At 46.5% G+C, this 19,150-nt stretch overlaps 1 protein-coding gene across 1 annotated transcript in view; it reads right to left on the bottom strand.

Annotated features, from left to right (window-relative positions):
- METTL16 (methyltransferase 16, N6-methyladenosine) overlaps window positions 1-10,437 on the bottom strand; it is a 48,635-nt gene extending 38,198 nt beyond the window's left edge. The window contains exons 1-2 of the mRNA XM_054042800.1: window positions 10,100-10,437; window positions 4,859-5,058 (exon numbers count right to left, since the gene is read on the bottom strand). Of these exons, the coding sequence (XP_053898775.1) occupies window positions 4,859-5,058; window positions 10,100-10,227 (328 nt within the window). The 5' untranslated portion in view covers window positions 10,228-10,437. The remainder of the gene's footprint in view (window positions 1-4,858; window positions 5,059-10,099) is intronic.
- Window positions 10,438-19,150: the final 8,713 nt, after the last annotated feature.

Here is a 19,150-nt window from a genome sequence, read left to right as displayed (position 1 = left end):
CTGCGGGAACTATGGGATAGCTACCCACAGTGCAATGCTCCAGAAGTCGATGCTAGCCTCGGTACATGGACGCAAACCGCTGAATTAATGTGCTTAGTGTGGCCGCATGCACTCAACTTTATACAATCCGTTGCCAAAAATCGAATTCTGTAAAATCAGAGTAATCCCATAGTGTACATACCCCTTGTGTACAAAATTGTGAGAAAATAGATGGCACCATCACAGCCAAAGTTCTCAACACTGGGCATAAGAGAAAAGTTGAACACATGCTGAGTACCCTGAAGCCCATTTCTGTATCCTTGAACAAAATACAGGGAAATAGCTTTTTCATTGCTGATGCTGTTGAAATTTGGAAGGAACTGAGTGAGATCTTAAAGAGAGAAATAGGCATATTAAAAAAAAAAAAAAAAAAAGAGGGACAAGCACTATCTGTGACATCATTGACAAGAACTGTGACCGTATAGATCATTGTTGCAACCAAGGTCATATAGTTGCACCAAATCTTGTACAAAGGAGGTCAAGTAAGGTCTATGAAAAGGTTATAATTTGCTAGTTGTGATTATGCTGTACGTGGGTATCATTTTTGTATTTGAAGTTATGAATATTGGCTATATACTTATATCTCATTGTATTTGATTCTAAGTAGCATCAGTGAAGCATTTGGTCAGCTTCTTGAGAAAGGACTATTCTGAGTAAGCGCCAAATCAAGAAAAACACTTAACTGACAATGGACCTTAGGAGACTCAATCCAGATATGAGGAGCCTTCCTGGAAACGTTCAAGGTAGCATGTGAGCAAGGGCTGTTCTACCTGTAAAGAACTGAGTCATGCATGGACATGTGACTTGCCCAGGTGATTCCAAACTCCATCTTGCTCAGGGCCGGTGCTACCATTAAGGCAAACTAGGCAGTTGCCTAGGGCGCCAAGATTTGGGGGCACCAAAAGGCAGTGCCCCCAATTTTTTTTTTTTTTTTTTTTTTTTTTAACATCGTTCCTGGGCTGGGCTGCCGGCGGCACACTGACACGTGCGGCTCAGACTCCCTCTCCCAGCGCAGTGGCCACTCCACATCTCCCACCTCCCAGGCTTGCGGCGCCAATCAGCTGTTTGGCGCCGCAAGCCTGGGAGGGGAGGAGATGAGATTTAGAGCGGGGATGGCATGCTCGGGGAGGAGGCGGAGCAGAGGTGAGCTGGGGTGGGAAGCTGCCGCACGGCTCCCCGGGGGGGGTGGGGAGGACGCGCCTCAGGGCAGAGGGGGAGGGAGCCTCAGGGCGGAGGGGGGGCGGGGAGCTGCCACAGGGCTGGGGCGCGCAAGGTGGAAATTTCGCCCAGGGTGCGAAACTTCCTGGCCCTGATCTTGCTGTTGTGATTTTCGACAGTAACAACAAAGGGGTGTTCTTCCACAAGGCAAAGGATACAAAAGGCCCTGGAATCTCCTCCATTTTGTCTTCAATCCTGCTTCTGACCTCTGGAGAAACTTTGCTAAAAACTGAAGCTCTGAACAAAGGACTGAGGACCCATCCAAATCTGTAGATGTACTCCAGAGACTTGATTTGAGCCTGCAATTTATTCCACCACTGCTATATGCCTGAACCAAGAAGTCTGCAATGGTTGTATGTATTTGATTCCATTTAACCAATTTTAACTCTCATCTATATTTCTTTCTTTCTATGAATAAACCTTTAGATTTTAGATCCTAAAGGATTAGCAACAGCATGATTTGTGGGTAAGATCTGACTTGTATATTGACCTGGGTCTGGGGCTTGGTTCTTTGGGATCAGGGAACTTTTTTTCTTTTACTGGGGTATTGGTTTTCATAACCATTCATCCCCATAACGAGTGGCACTGGTGGTGATACTGGGAAACTGGAGTATCTGAGGGAATTGCTTGTATGACTTCTGGTTAGCCAGTGGGGTAAAACCGAAGTCCTCTCTGTTTGGCTGGTTTGGTGTGCCTTAGTAGTGAAGGACCCCCAGCCTTGGGCTGTGACTTCCCTGCTCTAAGCAATTTGTCCTGAATGGATACTCTCAGTAGTGTCCCGCCAGAGAATGCTTTGTTACACTATCTCCAGCTCATTTTCTTGCAAATATTCTCAATACTTGGTACCAGGGTCAAAACTTCACTGCTGAAGAAGAGGAGTTGGCTATGACATGGACATCCAGCAATCATCCCTACATAATGTCAACTATAATAAACTTCAGAGTAAGGTTGAACCATTCAAGAAATAGGTTTGCTGATGATGTTTTAACGAAAGTCACACCAGTGAACTGGTGGAAGTCACTTAAGCCCTTGGATTCAGAGCAGGGTGACCAGATGTCCCGATTTTATAGGGACAGTCCCGATATTTTGGACTGTGTCTTATATAGGCGCCTATTACCCCCACACCCTCGTCCTGATTTTTCACACTTGCTGTCCAGTCATCCTAATTCAGAGACTTTTGAAGTGATAATCTCACTTTTAACAGCAGTAGCTTCTTCCGATGGTGTAGAAAGAATATTTTCTTCTTTGGACTAATTCATTCCAAATTGAGAAACTGTTTGGGACCTGAAAAAGCAGGAAAGCTTGTTTTTCTTTTCCAGATTATGAACAAACAGGAAAATGAAGGTGAAGCGACTGAGTTAGCTGCGGAAGCCAATAGTTTAAGTTTCTCATGTTGACCTGGCTGACAGTCAATTTGATTTTTGTTTTTTAAAATATTTCATTTAACTATTTTAGTTAAACAATTTTAACAAAAACAAACCTGATTTTAAAAAAAAAAAACTTGAATGGTTAACTAAAACTCAAAAATTCATATGCTTGTTTTGTTAAAATATTATGTTTGCTGTTGAATAAAAAAATCCAGAATACACAATGTTGTTTTAGTTAAATAAAACAATTTAAATGTCTGTCTGGTGATGTTCTCCTCCTAATACAGCATGGCAAGAAAATCCACCAAATATTAATGATTTACCTGTTGAATTGAAGATATTATGAAGTCATTGGGAGGTGAACTATCAATTACCTTTGGTAAATGAAACAACCAATCATTCATTTTCTGATATAACTGTAAAACTAATCTGAAAAGTCTTCAAAATAAATCACTTAAAAATGTATAGCAGCGGTAGGCAACCTATGGCACGCGAGCCAAAGGCGGCACGTGAGCCGATTGATTTTCAGTGGCACTCACGCTGCCCGGGTCCTGGCCACCAGTCCGGGGGGCTCTGCATTTTAATTTTAAGTGAAGCTTCTTAAACATTTTAAAAACCTTATTACTTTACATACAATAGTTTATTTATATATAATAGACTTATAGAAAGAGACCTTCTAAAAATGTTAAAATGTATTACTGGCACGCGAAACCTTAAATTAGAGTAAATAAATGAAGACTCAGCACAACACTTTTGAAAGGTTGCTGACCCCGATGTATAGTGTGTACCTTCTAAAAATGAAACCTACATCTCTGAGTTGTGAAGAATATGTATTAAGGTTATAACAACTAACGAGAATGCACTTTTATGTAGAAATCCATGATTAAATCGAATCTTCCTGACTAGTGATTTAAATCAGTTTGATTTAAATCAAATCCACGCTGACAAATACAATATAAAGTTAATAAATTGTGGAAAAAGAAACATTAATTTAGACAAGACAACACAGTAACTAGTAAATGCCAGGAGAACACTGAATTCACTGTTAAGAGAAAGTGAAGTGGATACTGAATTACTAAATAGAAAGCTTGAGAAAAGCATGAATTTTAGCCTTCTTTCAAACATGAAATGCGAACAGACAAGATATAAATCAAATAATGTTGGACAGATATCCAGAGACCCCATATACTTTTCTCAATTTGGTAACGTGCTTCCTCCAGTGCAGGACTACTTTCAAAAAAGAATTCTTCCAAATTATAGAGGGAAGATTTAACTAATGACAAAACCAAAAAGGAATACAGATGCTAAACTATAACAAAATGTACCTGTCCAGACAGATTTTAAAATATTTGTATAGAACCTTTAAAAACAACATTAAAATCTTTCTTAATTGATTGGATTAAGCAGTAGATAAATCAGTAGACCAAACAGGTTTTATTGCTGGCAAACATTTGACAAATAATTTAGGGAAAGATTTTTTTGTATGTTTGATCTCTATAGATATAGAAAGTCTGAACAAATATCAATATGCAATTTTACTAGTATTTTCCTTGACTTCTGTTTAAATCCCCTTTGTAATTTAGCACCAAAAAGGGCTCTGAATTGAAAAGTCATTTAACACTAAAGAAAGCAAATGAGGCCTAGCTACCTAAAAAAAAATACATGTAGAAGTGAGAATCTGGATTCAAGAAGAGTAGATTAATCAAAAGTTTGTTACTATGCAACATGTAAGGAATCTGATTCACATGTGCAAAAGCAATATAAAGAGTAAAGAACAACAACACCTTCCACACCTCAACTCAAAGCTAGGAAGCACTGCAATCTAATGTTAAGTTATTTGAATTAAAAGGTTTAATTTGAGTACACTCACAAACTCAAGAGCAGATCTTTTTCCAATTTATTAATCAAAAGCACAATTCAATATAATGAATAATCTAAGTTCAGGAGAGTTCAAGGATGGGAAAGGTGGAAAGCAAAGGTGTTGCATGTCAGAAGTGAGCTGCATCTATTCACAAATCTGTAGGAAGAAGTTTAGTCCAGAAAGGAGCCAACCCCAATATGGCTAGAGATTGGACAACCAGTCTCTCACAAGCACAAATACTTTTGTTGTTTGGAACATTTAATGCCCCCCCGCATGGATATAAAGCAAAATCTATTAGTTAATGTCATTTCCAAACTCAAACTGAAGAAACAGACAAACCAGAAAGTTGTCTAATCCCCAGCATGACACATACCTATGTCAATTCCTCTTCTAGGAACTTGTTTATCACCATCTTGATGGCCAATTAGATCTTCCACCCAATGAATATAGTTAAGCCTCAAGGGAACAGTAGGAATGAGCCTCTCTAATGGTATATCAATTGTAAGTCCAAAGTCTTCTTTCAAGAGAGTGCATGTCAGAGCTCTCACAGCTTCTGGATCCTTGAAATTTAGGCTGCAAGGCATAAAATGCAATTAACACAAAGAATCCTTGCAGTATAGTTGGCACCAAGCACCATTATTTAGTTTTATGCATTACAGTAACAAGTGTATTGTCAGCATTAATTAAAACTATTGTGAGGAGAAAATCATAAGCCACATATTCAAAACAAGAAATATCTCCTTAAAATTGGATGGTTCTGAAGAAAACTTGTTTCTACACATAAAAACAAAATCCATCAAAAATCATTCAGTTTCAGCAACAAAACTCAAGCTGACTACATAGACTGTTTAGGCAGTATTCTTTGGCGTCTGAGGCCTTGGCTACACTTGCGAGTTACAGCGCTGTAAAGGCTCCCCCAGCACTGTAACTCAGTCCCCGACCACACTGGCAAGGCATTTGCAGCGCTGTATCTCCGTGGTTGCAGCGCTGCATGTACTCCACCTCTCCAAGAGGAATAGCGAGTATTGTGCTGCCGCTGCAGCGCTGCAGCGTCAATGTGGCCGCCCAATGCGCTGTGAATGGCCTCCAGAATTATTCGACAGTATCCCACAATGCCTGTTCTAGCCACTCTGGTCATCAGTTCAACCTCTACTCCCCTGGCCTCAGGTAACCAACCATGTGACCGACCCTTCACATTCCCCGGAAATTTTAAAAATCCCCTTCCTGTTTGCTCAGCCCGGCATGGCGTGGAGTACTATCAGCGAATCTTTCCAGGTGACCATGCCTCCACGCGCCAAGCGAGCCCCAGCATGGAGCAATGGCGAGTTGCTGGACCTCAACACTGTTTGGGGGGAGGAAGCTGTACAGTCCCAGCTGCGCTCCAGCCGTAGGAATTACGATACCTTCGGGAAGGTATCAAAGGACATGATGGAAAGGGGCCATGACCAGGACACCCCGCAGTGCAGGATTAAAGTGAAGGAGCTGCAGAGTTCCTTCCGCAAAGCCCGCGATGCAAACGGCCGCTCGGGTGCTCCCCCCGCAACCTGCCAATTCTACAAAGAGCTGGATGTGATACTTGGGGTTAACCCCACCTCCGCTCTGAGCACCACCATGGACCCTTCAGAGCCGGTCGCGGGGGGGAGGAAGAGGAGGAGGAAGAAAACGGGAGCGATGGTGGTGGGCTAGATGGAGACACCCCGGAATCCCTGCAGCCATGCAGCCAGGAGCTCTTCTCGAGCCAGGAGGAAGGTAGCCAGTCGCAGCGGTCGGTACTTGGTGGAGGACAAACAGAAGAGCAGGTTCCAGGTAAGTGGGTTTTTTTTTCCCCCCCCGGAAGGAATTTTTTTTGGTGCGGGCTCTTTGGGAGAGGAGGGTTAGGCATGCATGCCTAGATGCAGAATAGTGCACTGATGTGGTTTATCACATCACGGTAATCGGCCTCGGTAATCTCCTCGAATGTCTCATCCAGAACGTGTGCAATGTGCTTGCGCAGGTTTATCGGGAGAGCCACCGTGGTCCTTGTCCCAGCCAGACTAACGTGTCCGCGCCACTGTGCGCGAGGGGCGGGGGAACCATTGCTGCACACAGGTAAGCTGCATATGGGCCAGGGCGGAAGTGGCATTGCAGTAGAAGACCCTCCCTTGCTTCCCAGGTCACCCTCAGCAGCGAGATATCGTCCAGGACGAAGTCCTGTGGAAAATGTTGGGACAGTGTTCAGTGTAGGTGCCCCCTGAAGCTGTTGGCTCTCCCCAAGGCACAGTAACCCAAAGGACAGTGCAGCCCTGAAACAATCAATCCCTCTTACTCACCATTTTGAGGCTCCGGTGGGATGTGTGTGCTCTGTTTTGGACGGGAAAATTATGCTATTGTGTAGACCCTGTGTGTTTTCTACTCCTTAAGTGCGGGGGGGAATCATTACTCTGTCTGGTATAAACAATGCTGCCTCTGTTAAATGTTGCATTTTGCCTATACAGCTGCATCAACCTTGAGACCTCAGCCATCCCTCTTATTGCGTGCTCAGAGACTGCAAAGACTCAGGAAGAGACCGCGAAAAAGCAAAGAAGATATGCTGCAAGAAGTGATGCAGCAATCTATTAAAGAGAATGAGAAAGCACAGGACTGGAGAGAGAAAGCAGGATCCGCCAGGAAAATGCAGCGCACCGGCGGCAAAGCACCACGCACCGGCAGCAAAGCAGTGATAGGCTCATAAGCATCCTGGAGCGCCAAGCAGATGCTATCCAGGAGCTGGTAGCCATGCAGAAAGAGGAGCAGTACCGCAAACACACCCCCCACAGCCCTTGTCCCAAAACTCTTTCCGTTGTGCCCCACTGTCACCTCCAACCCACTTTCCCCAACTTCCATGTTCTTCACGCCACCCGCTGCCTCCAACACCAGTATCTTCACCACTCAGCCCTGAAACCCTCTGCACTCAACCCCCATCACCATGCAGTATAGCTGTCCTGAAGTGCAACACTCACTGCACAGCACACCAGACAGGACATATGCGAATCTATGATTGTACTATTCCCCACTCCACCCCCTTGTTTCTTTTCAATAAATGGATTCTTCGGCTTTGAAAACATTCTTTATTATTGCATAAAGTAAAAGACTCCTTAGCCCAGGACATAAACAGGCACTGCAAGTCTGCTTGTCTGCTAAGCAGACACTGATTCCTAAAGATTGGAACTACTGCACTTCACTCCCGTGCAGGGCACCAGGTATCACTGCTGGTTTTCAGCCTCAAATTGCTCCCTCAAGGCATCCCTAATCCTTGCAGCCCCACGCTGGGCCCCTGTAACAGCCCTGCTCTCTGGCTGTGTAAATTCAGCCTCCAGGTGTTGAACCTCAGAGGTCCATGCCTGAGTGAAGCTTTCACCCTTCCCTTCACAAATATTATGGAGGGCATAGCACGCGGATATAACCGTGGGGATGCTGTTTTCGGCCAAGTCCAGCTTCCCATACAGAGATCGCCTGCGGCCCTTTAAACGGCCAAAGGCACACTCCACAGTCATTCGGCACAGGCTCAGCCTGTAGTTGAACCGTTCCTTGCTGCTGTCAAGGCTCCCTGTGTAGGGTTTCATGAGCCACGGCATTAACGGGTAAGCAGGATCTCCAAGGATCACAACGGGCATTTCAACTTCCCCTACCGTGATCTTCCGCTCTGGGAAAAAAGTCCCGGCCTGCATCTTCCTGAACAGCCAAGTGTTCTGAAAGATGCGTGCGTCATGCACCTTTTCAGGCCAGCCTGTGTTAATGTCAATGAAACACCCACGGTGATCCACAAGTGCCTGGAGAACCATAGAGAAATACCCCTTCTGATTAACGTACTCGGATCCAAGGTGGAGTGGTGCCAGAATAGGAATGTGCGTCCCATCTATCACCCCTCCACAGTTAGGGAACCCCATTTGTGCAAAGCCATCCACTATTTCCTGCACGTTATCCAGAGTCACGGTTCTTCTGAGTAGGATGCGATTAATGGCCTTGCAAACTTGCATCAACACAATTCCAACGGTCGACTTTCCCACTCCAAAGTGGTTTGCAACCGACCAGTAGCTGTCTGAAGTTGCCAGCTTCCAGATTGCAATAGCCACCCGCTTCTCCACTGGCGGGGCAGTTCTCAATCTCGTGTCCTTGCGCCGCAGGGTGGGGGCGAACTCCTCACACAGTCCCATGAAAGTGGCTTTTCTCATCCGAAAGTTCTGCAGCCACTGCTCTTCATCCCAGACTTCCATGACGATGTGATCCCACCACTCAGTGCTGGTTTCCCGAGCCCAAAAGCGGCGTTCCACAGTGCTGAGCATGTCCGTGAATGCCACAAGCAATTTCGTGTCGTACGCGTTACGCGGCTCGATAGCATTGTCGGACCTCCTCACCCTCACTCTCACTTTGGATCTTAAGGAATAGTTCGACAGCCAATCATGACGTGCTGGCGAGACTCGTCAGCATATGCCTCAGCAGTTCGGACTCCATTTCCCGCAGACAGATTGCGCTGCACAGAAACCGTTGAAAGATGGCGCCAAAGGTGGACAGAAAAAAAGGGATTTCTGGGATGCGAAGCGATGCATCACAGGCATTGGGACAGGACCCAGAATCCCCCGCACCCACGCCCCCTTCCCACAACCCACTGCGCCAGAATGGGAAAAGGTGCTCTGTGGGATAGCTGCCCATAATGCACCGCTCCCAATAGCGCTGCAATTGCTGCAAATGTGGCCACGACAGTGTGCTGGGCAGCTGTCAGTGTGGACAGACTGCAGTGCTTTCCACACTCAGCTGCACGAAGTCAGGTTTAACTCACAGTGCTGTACATCTGCAAGTGTAGCCAAGGCCTGAGAAGGAAAAAGCCTTAAGTGCTGGTTCTGGGGCAAACCCAACCCCCAAAATAAACGTCCTTCTCTGTACCATCTACTGGCTCTACCACAACCATTAGATTATGACGGAATTTATTTCCTCAGTTTGTATTTTAAAAAAGTAAACATCTACATAAGGAAAATGTTGCAGTTGCAAAGGCAAGCACTCAAAATAGGGACACGCCAGTACAACCAGAGCTCTGTCCCTAGCGCAGGGGTATTCTGATTAAGTCTAATCACATATTGTTTTCCCCACAGGATCCCCAGTTCATACTGTGCAAAGTATGGATGGTGTTGTGGGGATGACTAGTGGTTGTGTAGCAAGGGAGTCTAAGCCCCTGTCTACACTTCAGAGCCACAGCTGTAGCATATACCCTTCTCGGTACAGCAACCCCACCTGTCAGAGCCACACCGACGTACGCACTCTTCTGTGGCTCGGGAAGGGGTCGGGGGCGTTTCCCAGCGATGCTGGCTAGACGGGGGAAGGGTTGTTTCCGGGACAGCGGCGCTGGAGGCGAAGATTGGAGGGGGGCGCGCCGGGCACGGTGATGCCGGCCCAAGGCCGCTGGCGCACGGCGATGGCCGGAGGGGGAGTTGGGCTCGCCCGCAGTGGCACAGACCCAGGCCTCCCCCATGTGTCCGCGCCGACGCTCAGCTGCCGCCGCGGGGCTCTGTACAACGGCGGCGGAAAATCCCAGTCCCCAGCCGGCCGCGCCCGCCGAGCCCCGTCAGAGCTCCGCGCCCCTCCCCCGGTGCCGGGGACCCACCTGGCCCGGCCGGAGAGGCTGGTCTGCACGTGCTGGCGGAAGGCCGGGTACCGGGACGCCAGGTAGGCGAAGTCCGGCGGTTTGTCCCGATAGCGGTTTCTCGCGTGCATGGACTTGTTCAACGCCATGGCGGGAGAGGAGGCGGGGTGGCGACTGGGGGCGGGGCGTCACGCGCACAAACCGGGCCGCGGCTCTGCAGCCGCTCTCGGAACCAGCCACGCACGCGCGGCGAGGGGAGCGAGCCTCCCTCCCGGACGGGCCTCTCTCACTGCACATGCGCCCCCTCCCACCCGGCACTGCGGGCAGCCCGCGCAGCCCATTGGCTGGGAGCCATTAGGCGCGTCTCCGAATCCTTCCCCCCCAGGTCGCAGTTTCGCCCCCTGGGGCCGACTCCTGTTGGGAGCGCGCGGGAGACTTCGGGCAGATGGGCGGGGCGGGGCGCGCGACTCTAGCTGGGGGAGGAGCGGTCACCGCCTCCCCCTGCCCCGCGCCCCATGGAAGGCGGGACCCGCGCGGGGCAGGGCGGAGTCTGAGGCGCCTCCCCGCGGGAGGGGGGCGCACGCACGTAGCAGCTGCGGGGGCTTTGGGAGGGAGTAAAACGGCCCCCTCCGGGAGCCCCAATTTCCGGCAGCCGCCGGGGCCAGACCGACTCCCCCGCTGTTCTCCTTGCTGGAGGCGTCAGTTTAGCTCCTCCCGCCCCGCTCCCTCGCTCTCCTTTCCGCCCCGCCCGCACATTCCCCCACCGGCCCCAGAGCCTGAGCATCGGGCAGAGGGGGCTGTGGCGTCGGCAGAGCAGGCTCAGGCTGGTCCCAAGGCAGACCACAGTGATTAGAGCTCGGGCTCCTACACCCTGCTCTCCTCGGCTTTGAAAGTGTCCCTACGAGGGGGAGGAGGGCGGCAGGATGGTCATTTTAACCTGTAAAGATGGTTTGTAGGATTCTTACTGGCTCTGTTGTTTCGCTTCACACGTGTCTAAAAGAATGGCAGATTGGCGGGTTCTCTACGATCCCTGGTGAGATTCCAGATTGTTTTGGTAGCTAGCTGGGCATATTGCTCTTAACCTGAGGGGAGATGGAATCCGCGTGTGCGATAATTGGATATTTGTGCTGCTTTGGCTTTATCATAAGGGCCATCATGGCTGTTACCCCCGCCATCACATGCTGAGACCTAGTGGCTTACAATTTTATCACCAGTTATATCTATCTCACGCTTCCCTTGTATCGCAAAGTCCTCTAGGGCAGGGGTTCTTAACCTTTTTCTTGCTGAGGCCCCCCTCAACATGCTATAAAAACTTCAGGGCCCAGCAGGGGGTGGGGGAACTTGGGGCTCTGGGCTATGGGGGGACCCTTGGGAATAGGCATAGTTTTACTTCTATTTAGGGGGACCTCACAGGGTCCAGGGACGGAGTGTCACCTCCACCTCCTGACTCACTCAGGAGGCAACCCAGCCAGTCTGGGCTATGGGGGACGCAACCAAAAAATATAACTTAAAGGAGGGACTCAGTTCAAAAAGTTTGAAAACCACTCAGGGTGCAGGGGATAGCTAGGGGCTGTGTGCGGGCAGGGGGGTAGTTCAGGGTGCAGGCAGGGGGTAGCTAGGTACTACATATGGGGGGGCTCCCTGGGTTGCTTCCAGCTTTGGGGGGGCGATGGGGCTTCCAGCTTCAGTGCCCCCTGCTGCTCTTGGCTTGTGGGGGTACACTGGGGCTCCTGGCTTCAGGGGCTTGAGGGGTGCTGGCATCAGCCCTGCGCTGCTCCTGGCTGATGTGGGGGGGCACTGCCTTTAGCCCTGTGCTGCTCCCAGCTTTGGGGCAGGGGGCCGCCAGCTTTAGCGCTGGGGCTAGGGGCCAGCCACGGGGCTCTGCGGACCCCCTGAAAGGGCTTGCGGACCCCTGGTTGAGAACTGCTGCTCTAGGGACATGGCTGTTGAATTTTTCATGGAAGGCACTGAGATACAGTGATGGGCACCACTATAAAACTCTAAGATAGAACCCATTGTTGAGGTGAGCATCTGTCCACCTTAGATTGTAAGCTTTTTGGGGCAAGGACCACTTTTTGTGGTGCTAGGCACTGTGCACATACCATGGGACCCCAATCCTGAGTTTGGCTGCTAGACACTACCACGGTGCAAAAAATCACCACCACCACCACCACCACTAAACCTTCTTGTTCCTGATGTTCGGGTGAGGGAAGTAGATAGTATCAACTATGTGATGAGTATGAACAGAGTGAATTTAAACATGGGGTTAAATACGAAACAATTAAAAATAATTAAGAGACAGAAGAAACACATAGTATTGCATACTTTTCCTTCTCTTTTGTCAACTTAGAGCAATGGCCTTATTTTTTATTTGTATTCCAGTAACACCTAGAGGCCAACCAGGCCAGGGCTCGATTGTGCTAAAGTGCTGAAAGCAGAGATGGCAAGTGACAATGTCTGTCCCAAAAAGTTTATAAATCTAAAGAGACAAGACACAACAGGTGGATGACACAAGCGGGCAAGGGTAGAATGAAATAAAATAAACAAAAGGATATGCACAATTTTTAACCAATGAAAAGCAGTGACCACAATTTGCCATTTGTCCAGCCATTATCTGATTGTACTTTCCTGCAAACATTGCAGAAGAGGTGAGTTCTGAAGAGATGAATTATGATTAGATGAATTCTGACTGAGCACATTTCCCACTTCCCACAGAAGTGCTTATCAGAGTAGAGAACTGAGTTTTGGGGGCTGGCATCACTGGTAGAGGTAAGACAGACATGAACCTTACTGTAAGATATAAGGTCGGATAGGTAGGGCAGAGTTAGATTGTGAAGGGCTTTGAGAGTACAGACAAGAAGTTTGAGCCTGAGACAGTGGAATAAGGGAAGCACTCAAAATTAGGAAATGCCAGTGTAACTGTTGCTTTGTCCCCAGCGTATGTATATTTTGATTAAGTCCATTATTCCTTTAAGGCGGGGTGGGCAAACTTTTTGGCCCGAGGGCCACATCTGGGTATGGAAATTGTATGGCAGGCCATGATTGTTCATGAAATTGGGGGTTGGGGTGTGGGAGGGGTGAGGGCTCTGGGGTGGGGCCAGAAATGAGGTGTTCAGGGTGCAGGAGGGGACTCCGGCTGGGGATGTGGGCTCTGGGATGGGGGTGCAGGAGAGTGTTCTTGTCTGCGACCGAGGGGTTTGGAGGGCAGGAGAGGGATCGGGGCTGAGGCACGGGCGGGGGTCAGGGGTACAGGCTATGGGCGGCGCTTACCTCAAGCAGCTCCCAGAAGCACTAGCATGTCCCCCCTCCGGCTCCTACGCAGAGGCATGGCCAGGCAGCTCTGCGCACTGACATGTCCGCAGGTGCCACCCTTGCAGCTCCCATTGGCAGTGGTTCCCGACCAATGAGTGCTGCGGGGGTGGCGCTAGGGGCGGGGGCAGCGTATTGAGCCCCCTGACTGCCCCTACACTTAGGAGCCACAGGGGGACATGCCGCTGCTTCCGGGAGCCACGGCACATGCAGAGCTGGGCAAGCCCCCGACCCTGCTCCCTGGCGGCCAGATTAAAACCTCTGAAGGGCTGGATGGGGCCCCCAAGCCACAGTTTGCCCACCCCTGCTTTAAGGGAATAATATACAATCTTATTACCTTAAATAATTATTCAGGCACTTCACTTTAAACAGATTGGATTAGATAAAACAGTAAAACAAATTTATTAACTACAAAGAGAGAGCTTTTAAGTAAGCATAAATAATGAGCCATAAAAGTCAGAAATGGTTACAAGAAAAATAAAGATAAAATGCCTATTAGAGTTCTTTGAAGGGGTCAACAAACATGTGGACAAGGGGGATCCAGTGGACACAGTGAACTTAGATTTCCAGAAAGCCTTTGACAAGGTTCCTCACCAAAGGCTCTTACGTAAATTAAGTTGTCTTGGGATAAAAAGGAAGGTCCTTTCATGGATTGAGAACTGGTTAAAAGACAGGGAACAAAGGGTAGGAATTAATGGTACATTCTCAGAATGGAGAGGGGTAACTAGTGGTGTTCCCTAAGGGTCAGTCCTAGGACCAATCCTATTCAACTTATTCATAAATGATCTGGAGAAAGGGGTAAAAAGTGAGGTGGCAAAGTTTGCAGATGATACTAAACTGCTCAAGATAATTAAGACCAAAGCAGACTGTGAAGAACTTCAAAAAGATCTCACAAAACTAAGTGACTGGGCAACAAAATGGCAAATGAAATGTAATGTGGATAAATGTAAAGTAATGCACATTGGAAAGAATAACCCCAACTATACATACAATATGATGGGGGCTAATTTAGCTACAACAAATCAGGAAAAAGATCTTGGAGTCATCGTGGATAGTTCTCTGAAGATGTCCACGCAGTATGCAGAGGCGGTCAAAAAAGCAAACAGGATGTTAGGAATCATTAAAAAGGGGATAGAGAATAAGACCGAGAATATATTATTGCCCTTATATAAATCCATGGTACACCCACATCTTGAATATTGCGTACAGATGTGATCTCCTCATCTCAAAAAAAGATAATACTGGCACTAGAAAAGGTTCAGAGAAGGGCAACTAAAATGATTAGGGGTTTGGAGAGGGTCCCATATGAGAAGAGATTAAAGAGACTAGGACTTTTCAGCTTGGAAAAGAGGCGACTGAGGGGGGATATGATAGAGGTATATAAAATTATGAGTGATGTGGAGAAAGTAGGTAAGGAAAAGTTATTTACTTATTCCTATAATACAACAACTAGGGGTCACCAAATGAAATGAATAGGCAGCAGGTTTAAAACAAATAAAAGGACGTTCTTCACACAGCGCACAGTCAACTTGTGGAACTCCTTACCTGAGGAGGTTGTGAAGGTTAGGACTATAACAGCATTTAAAAGATAACTGGATAAATTCATGGAGGTTAAGTCCATTAATGGCTATTAGCTACGATGGGTAAGGAATGGTGTCCCTAGACTCTGTTTGTCAGAGGGTGGAGATGGATGGCAGGAGAGAGATCACTTGATCATTACCTGTTAGGTTCACTCCCTCTGGGGCACGTTGGCATTGGCCACTGTCGGTAAACAGGATACTGGGCTAGATGGACCTATGGTCTGACCCAGTATGGCCGTTCTTATGTTCTTATGTAACTTAGTTGCAAAGCAAACTTTCTACCACATGTTCCAGCAAATTATTGACCAAATCTTCAGGTCAGAACCCAGCCCCCAGAGTCCAATAGCTGTTTTATCTGCTCAGGTGCAGAGGATGAGGTGGACAGGAGGAGAGAGAGGGGTACCTTAGGGTGTTTCTCCCTTCTTTTTGTAGTTTCAGTCCCCCTCTTGAAAAACATTTCCAGCTGAGACCCAGGAGACAAAGAGTCTATGTGGAAGGATATTCCCTAATGTTTTTTTTCACCTGTTTGAACTTCCTTTGTTTTCCCTCCTGCTTGATGACTCTGTTTACTGCTTAAATACAAATTAAGGGAGGCACACGTTCATTTGTTTAGGATAGACCTGTTTGCTGACTTCTACTTGGGCAGGACTGTGGTGTTTGCAACAGGTATTAATGTCATACAGAAAAATCTTATAACTTCACATACAATGTTGTCACACATATTTTATCAGAATGATACTGACCAGCAAATTATGTATTTTCAAATGATAACTTACAAGGCAGACCTTGTACAAAGATTATTACAATAGTGTATAGGGTGTGAATACAGGGGTGTGTTCTGTCACACCCTCTTTCTCAGAGCCTAGCTACTACTTGGACTTCTTGAGATACAGAAGAACTGGCGATGATTAGGAGAAGATGGTGCTTTTTCTGCCTCAGCCTAAAGGGGGGTTGGTATCAATGTACAGTCACATGCCCCCTACTGTAACTGCTCTAAAAAGGTTTTGTGACTGCTATAATGCTTCTTAGGGCACCCAGAACAGTGAGTCACCTTGTCACCACCTGTCTCCAGCATGAGGGGGCCTTGCTTGTGCTGGCTGGGTGTTGGTCCCCTAACACAATCAGCCTGTCAGCAACTCAAGCACTATCCTTTGAGCTACACCAGCTCTGTCTTTGCCTTGTAGGTTGACACAGATGCCCCCCCAGACCATGAGCCCATTCAGAGTGTCCCCCTATATTATCCATCCGCTGATCACGGGATATCCACAGAAATCTCAGATCCTCTGTTTCCAAAGGAACAATGTACCCCAGTTTCACCTTACACCCTTGCTCCTGTGTTATGCATGGCACTTGAGTTCAGTTATAAAAAAAAGAAAAAAGAAATAATAGAGATTAAATTAAAACGCAGTGTAAGAGATGGGAACCTATGGTAAATATAAAACAACATCACAACATGCCTTCTAAAGCTTAAACTTAACTAACAAGTTATCTTCCTATCTTAAGAAGTTTATCCCACCAAAAGTTATCTCCAGTGTTTCCAACCAAGCCTGGTTGAAAAGACCTCTTCTCATAAGATGAAGTTTGCTGGCAGCTTGGCCTCATAGATTGAAGAGATCACTAGGGGTTCATCTGCATGCCAGATATAGTTTCAAAAGTTCATTGTCTTACCCCTAAACACGATAACTCCTGCTGCTCTTCCTGTTAATTTCACAATCGTTCATTAACATTTGGCTGCCGCAGGTGAGTGGATGCCCATTGTGAAGCATACAATGCTCAACATGCACATGACCAGCCAGAGAGAGATAAGCATCTTTCCCCCCTCTTGCAGTTAGTAAGGAGAATGGGAGACAGTCCAGCAAGGGATCCATTCGCCCAGAGAGCCAGGAGCTGTTTGTAACCTCCGGAGCAGTTCAGCCAGTCACAGAACAGCACCGTGGCCAAGCATGATGCTGGAGAAGGCACCTCTGGTGAGTATGGCAAGTCCAATTAATATTTGGAGGTCACATATTCTTACACTCTGTTTAATTAAAAAAAAATGATGAGGTACAGTATCTATTTGCTTCCCAGTAGCTACACCAGGTAGGCAGAGAGTGCCCCATGAAAAAGGCTGTTTATGTGCACAGGGATGGCCCAGGAATCCTCCATAGAGATCTACCATATCTCTTTTTCTTCTGTTATCATCAATGGTAGCAGATATTGTAATCAAGAAGAGTAATTAAAGAGAAATTGCTTCTAAAGTTGGCATCTTTCAGTCAATTCTCTGACAGTCAACTGAACCATGTAAAATGGCAAATATGAATCAAAAACAGAGCAGGGATGATGTGAAAAAAAACCTTTTATATTGGCTTGAGCAGGCATGAAATGATGCAACTGTAAGTGTTCAGGACTCTGGAAATACACAGCAGTACAGTTAACTGTATTCAGAAGGATTCTGGAGATACATGGCAGTACAATTATAATTTGTACCATTAATTACTTCTACCTTACTGATTACATTAAGCAGTGACCAATGTATTTTAAAATCTAAATGTTTAATATGATTACCACTTTAGATTTAATTGTTCATGGAATTGCAATGCATTGACAATTATGCATTGACAAAATGTTGGGGTCTGTGATTTGGTTTCCTCCCCCCTTTTCTGGAATGGTCAATGGCATCAAGAATGCATCAATCATTGGTTTAAGCCAGTGGTTCTCAAACTTTTGTACTGGTGACTCCTTTCAAATAGCAAGCCTATGAGTGCGACCCCCACCTTATAAATTAAAAACACTTTTTTATATATTTAACACCATTATAAATGCTGGATACAAAGCGGGGTTTGGGGTGGAGGCTGACAGCTCGCGACCCCCCATGTAATAACCTTCCAACCCCCTGAGGGGTCCCGACCCCCAGTTTGAGAACCCCTGGTGTAAGACATACCTGTGCTTATATGTATCACATGTACTAAATGTGATAATGACTTTCACTGTGCGAAACAGTCTTAAGACTGTTCTATGGTACATTTTAACTATTCAAAATCTGTGTGTGCTTTCTGTTACTTTAATATATTAAGAAATTGTCTTGATGACAAAAATATGTGGTTTTTTTACTGCTTTTAGGGCTTTTGGTTTACTTGTGTACTTACCTTAACATCATTTGATTTTAATAAATTAAGTGCATGCTTGGTGTAAAAGAATCTTGTAAAATTCAAAGATCATAGCAGTAGTTGCTTTAAACAATCCTGAAAATTTTCTTTCCCTTATAAATTTTGTTTCCTTGTCTTTGAATATCTAGTGTCCCTATAGCAGTTGATTGTTGTTATATAGTTGTATGTTTACAAGTAAAGGTTAGGTTGTGAAAAGGATAAAAATGCTTTGTGCTGAGCCTACTAAGGCACTTACGTCGACCTGACTCAAGTGTCTATACTAAAATGCAGCTCTCACCAATGTAACTCGCCCACTACACTGACTTAATAACTCCACCTCCGCCAGAGGCGTAGTGCTGAGGTCGATTTAGTTAGATGGACGCAATGTCAGTGTAGATCAGTGATATACAGACAGAGGCTCGCGAGCCACAAGTGACTCTTTAATGTGTATCCTGTGGCTCTTTGCAGCACATGATATTAAGACACGGTGTGATTTAATTATTAACCAATCAGAATCCTTTTACTGTTATTAACCAATTGTGGTTGATAAAATAATAATACTTCGTCAGTCATTTTGCTGTGAGAACTATATATATACTGTTTAAATATGAATATGTAGTACTATAGTAAATGAAACAATGAATTCACACTACTTCTTCTGGGTAATGTGATTGGATCGCTAATTTGGTTCCTGAACTACTGAGGTCTGAGTATCACTGGTGTAGACACTGTGTTGCTTACACTGACTGTTGCTACTTTTCAGAAGCTATCCTGCAATACCCCACTCTGACAGTTAAATTGGTGCAAGCACTCCTGGTGAGGACACACGAAGCGTAGTGCGGACATGTAAAACCGATTCAATTACAGCAATGGCTGTACATCGAAGTAACTTAGGTAAACTTAATTTAGAAGTGTAGACTTCACCTAAGTTAAGTCATTTGATTAAAAGAACTGGCCCCAATTGAGAAGAGCGAGCAGGGCTAGTGAATAGGACATTGGACTGAGATTTAGGAGATCTGGGTTTTATTGACGCACTGCCTCTGACCTGTGCAATAACA

This window comes from Malaclemys terrapin, chromosome 1 (genome assembly GCF_027887155.1).
Source record: "Malaclemys terrapin pileata isolate rMalTer1 chromosome 1, rMalTer1.hap1, whole genome shotgun sequence".
NCBI lineage: Eukaryota > Metazoa > Chordata > Testudines > Emydidae > Malaclemys > Malaclemys terrapin.
The sequence above is the reverse complement of the archived record's forward strand: the minus strand, read 5'-3'. Positions and strand labels throughout refer to the sequence as shown.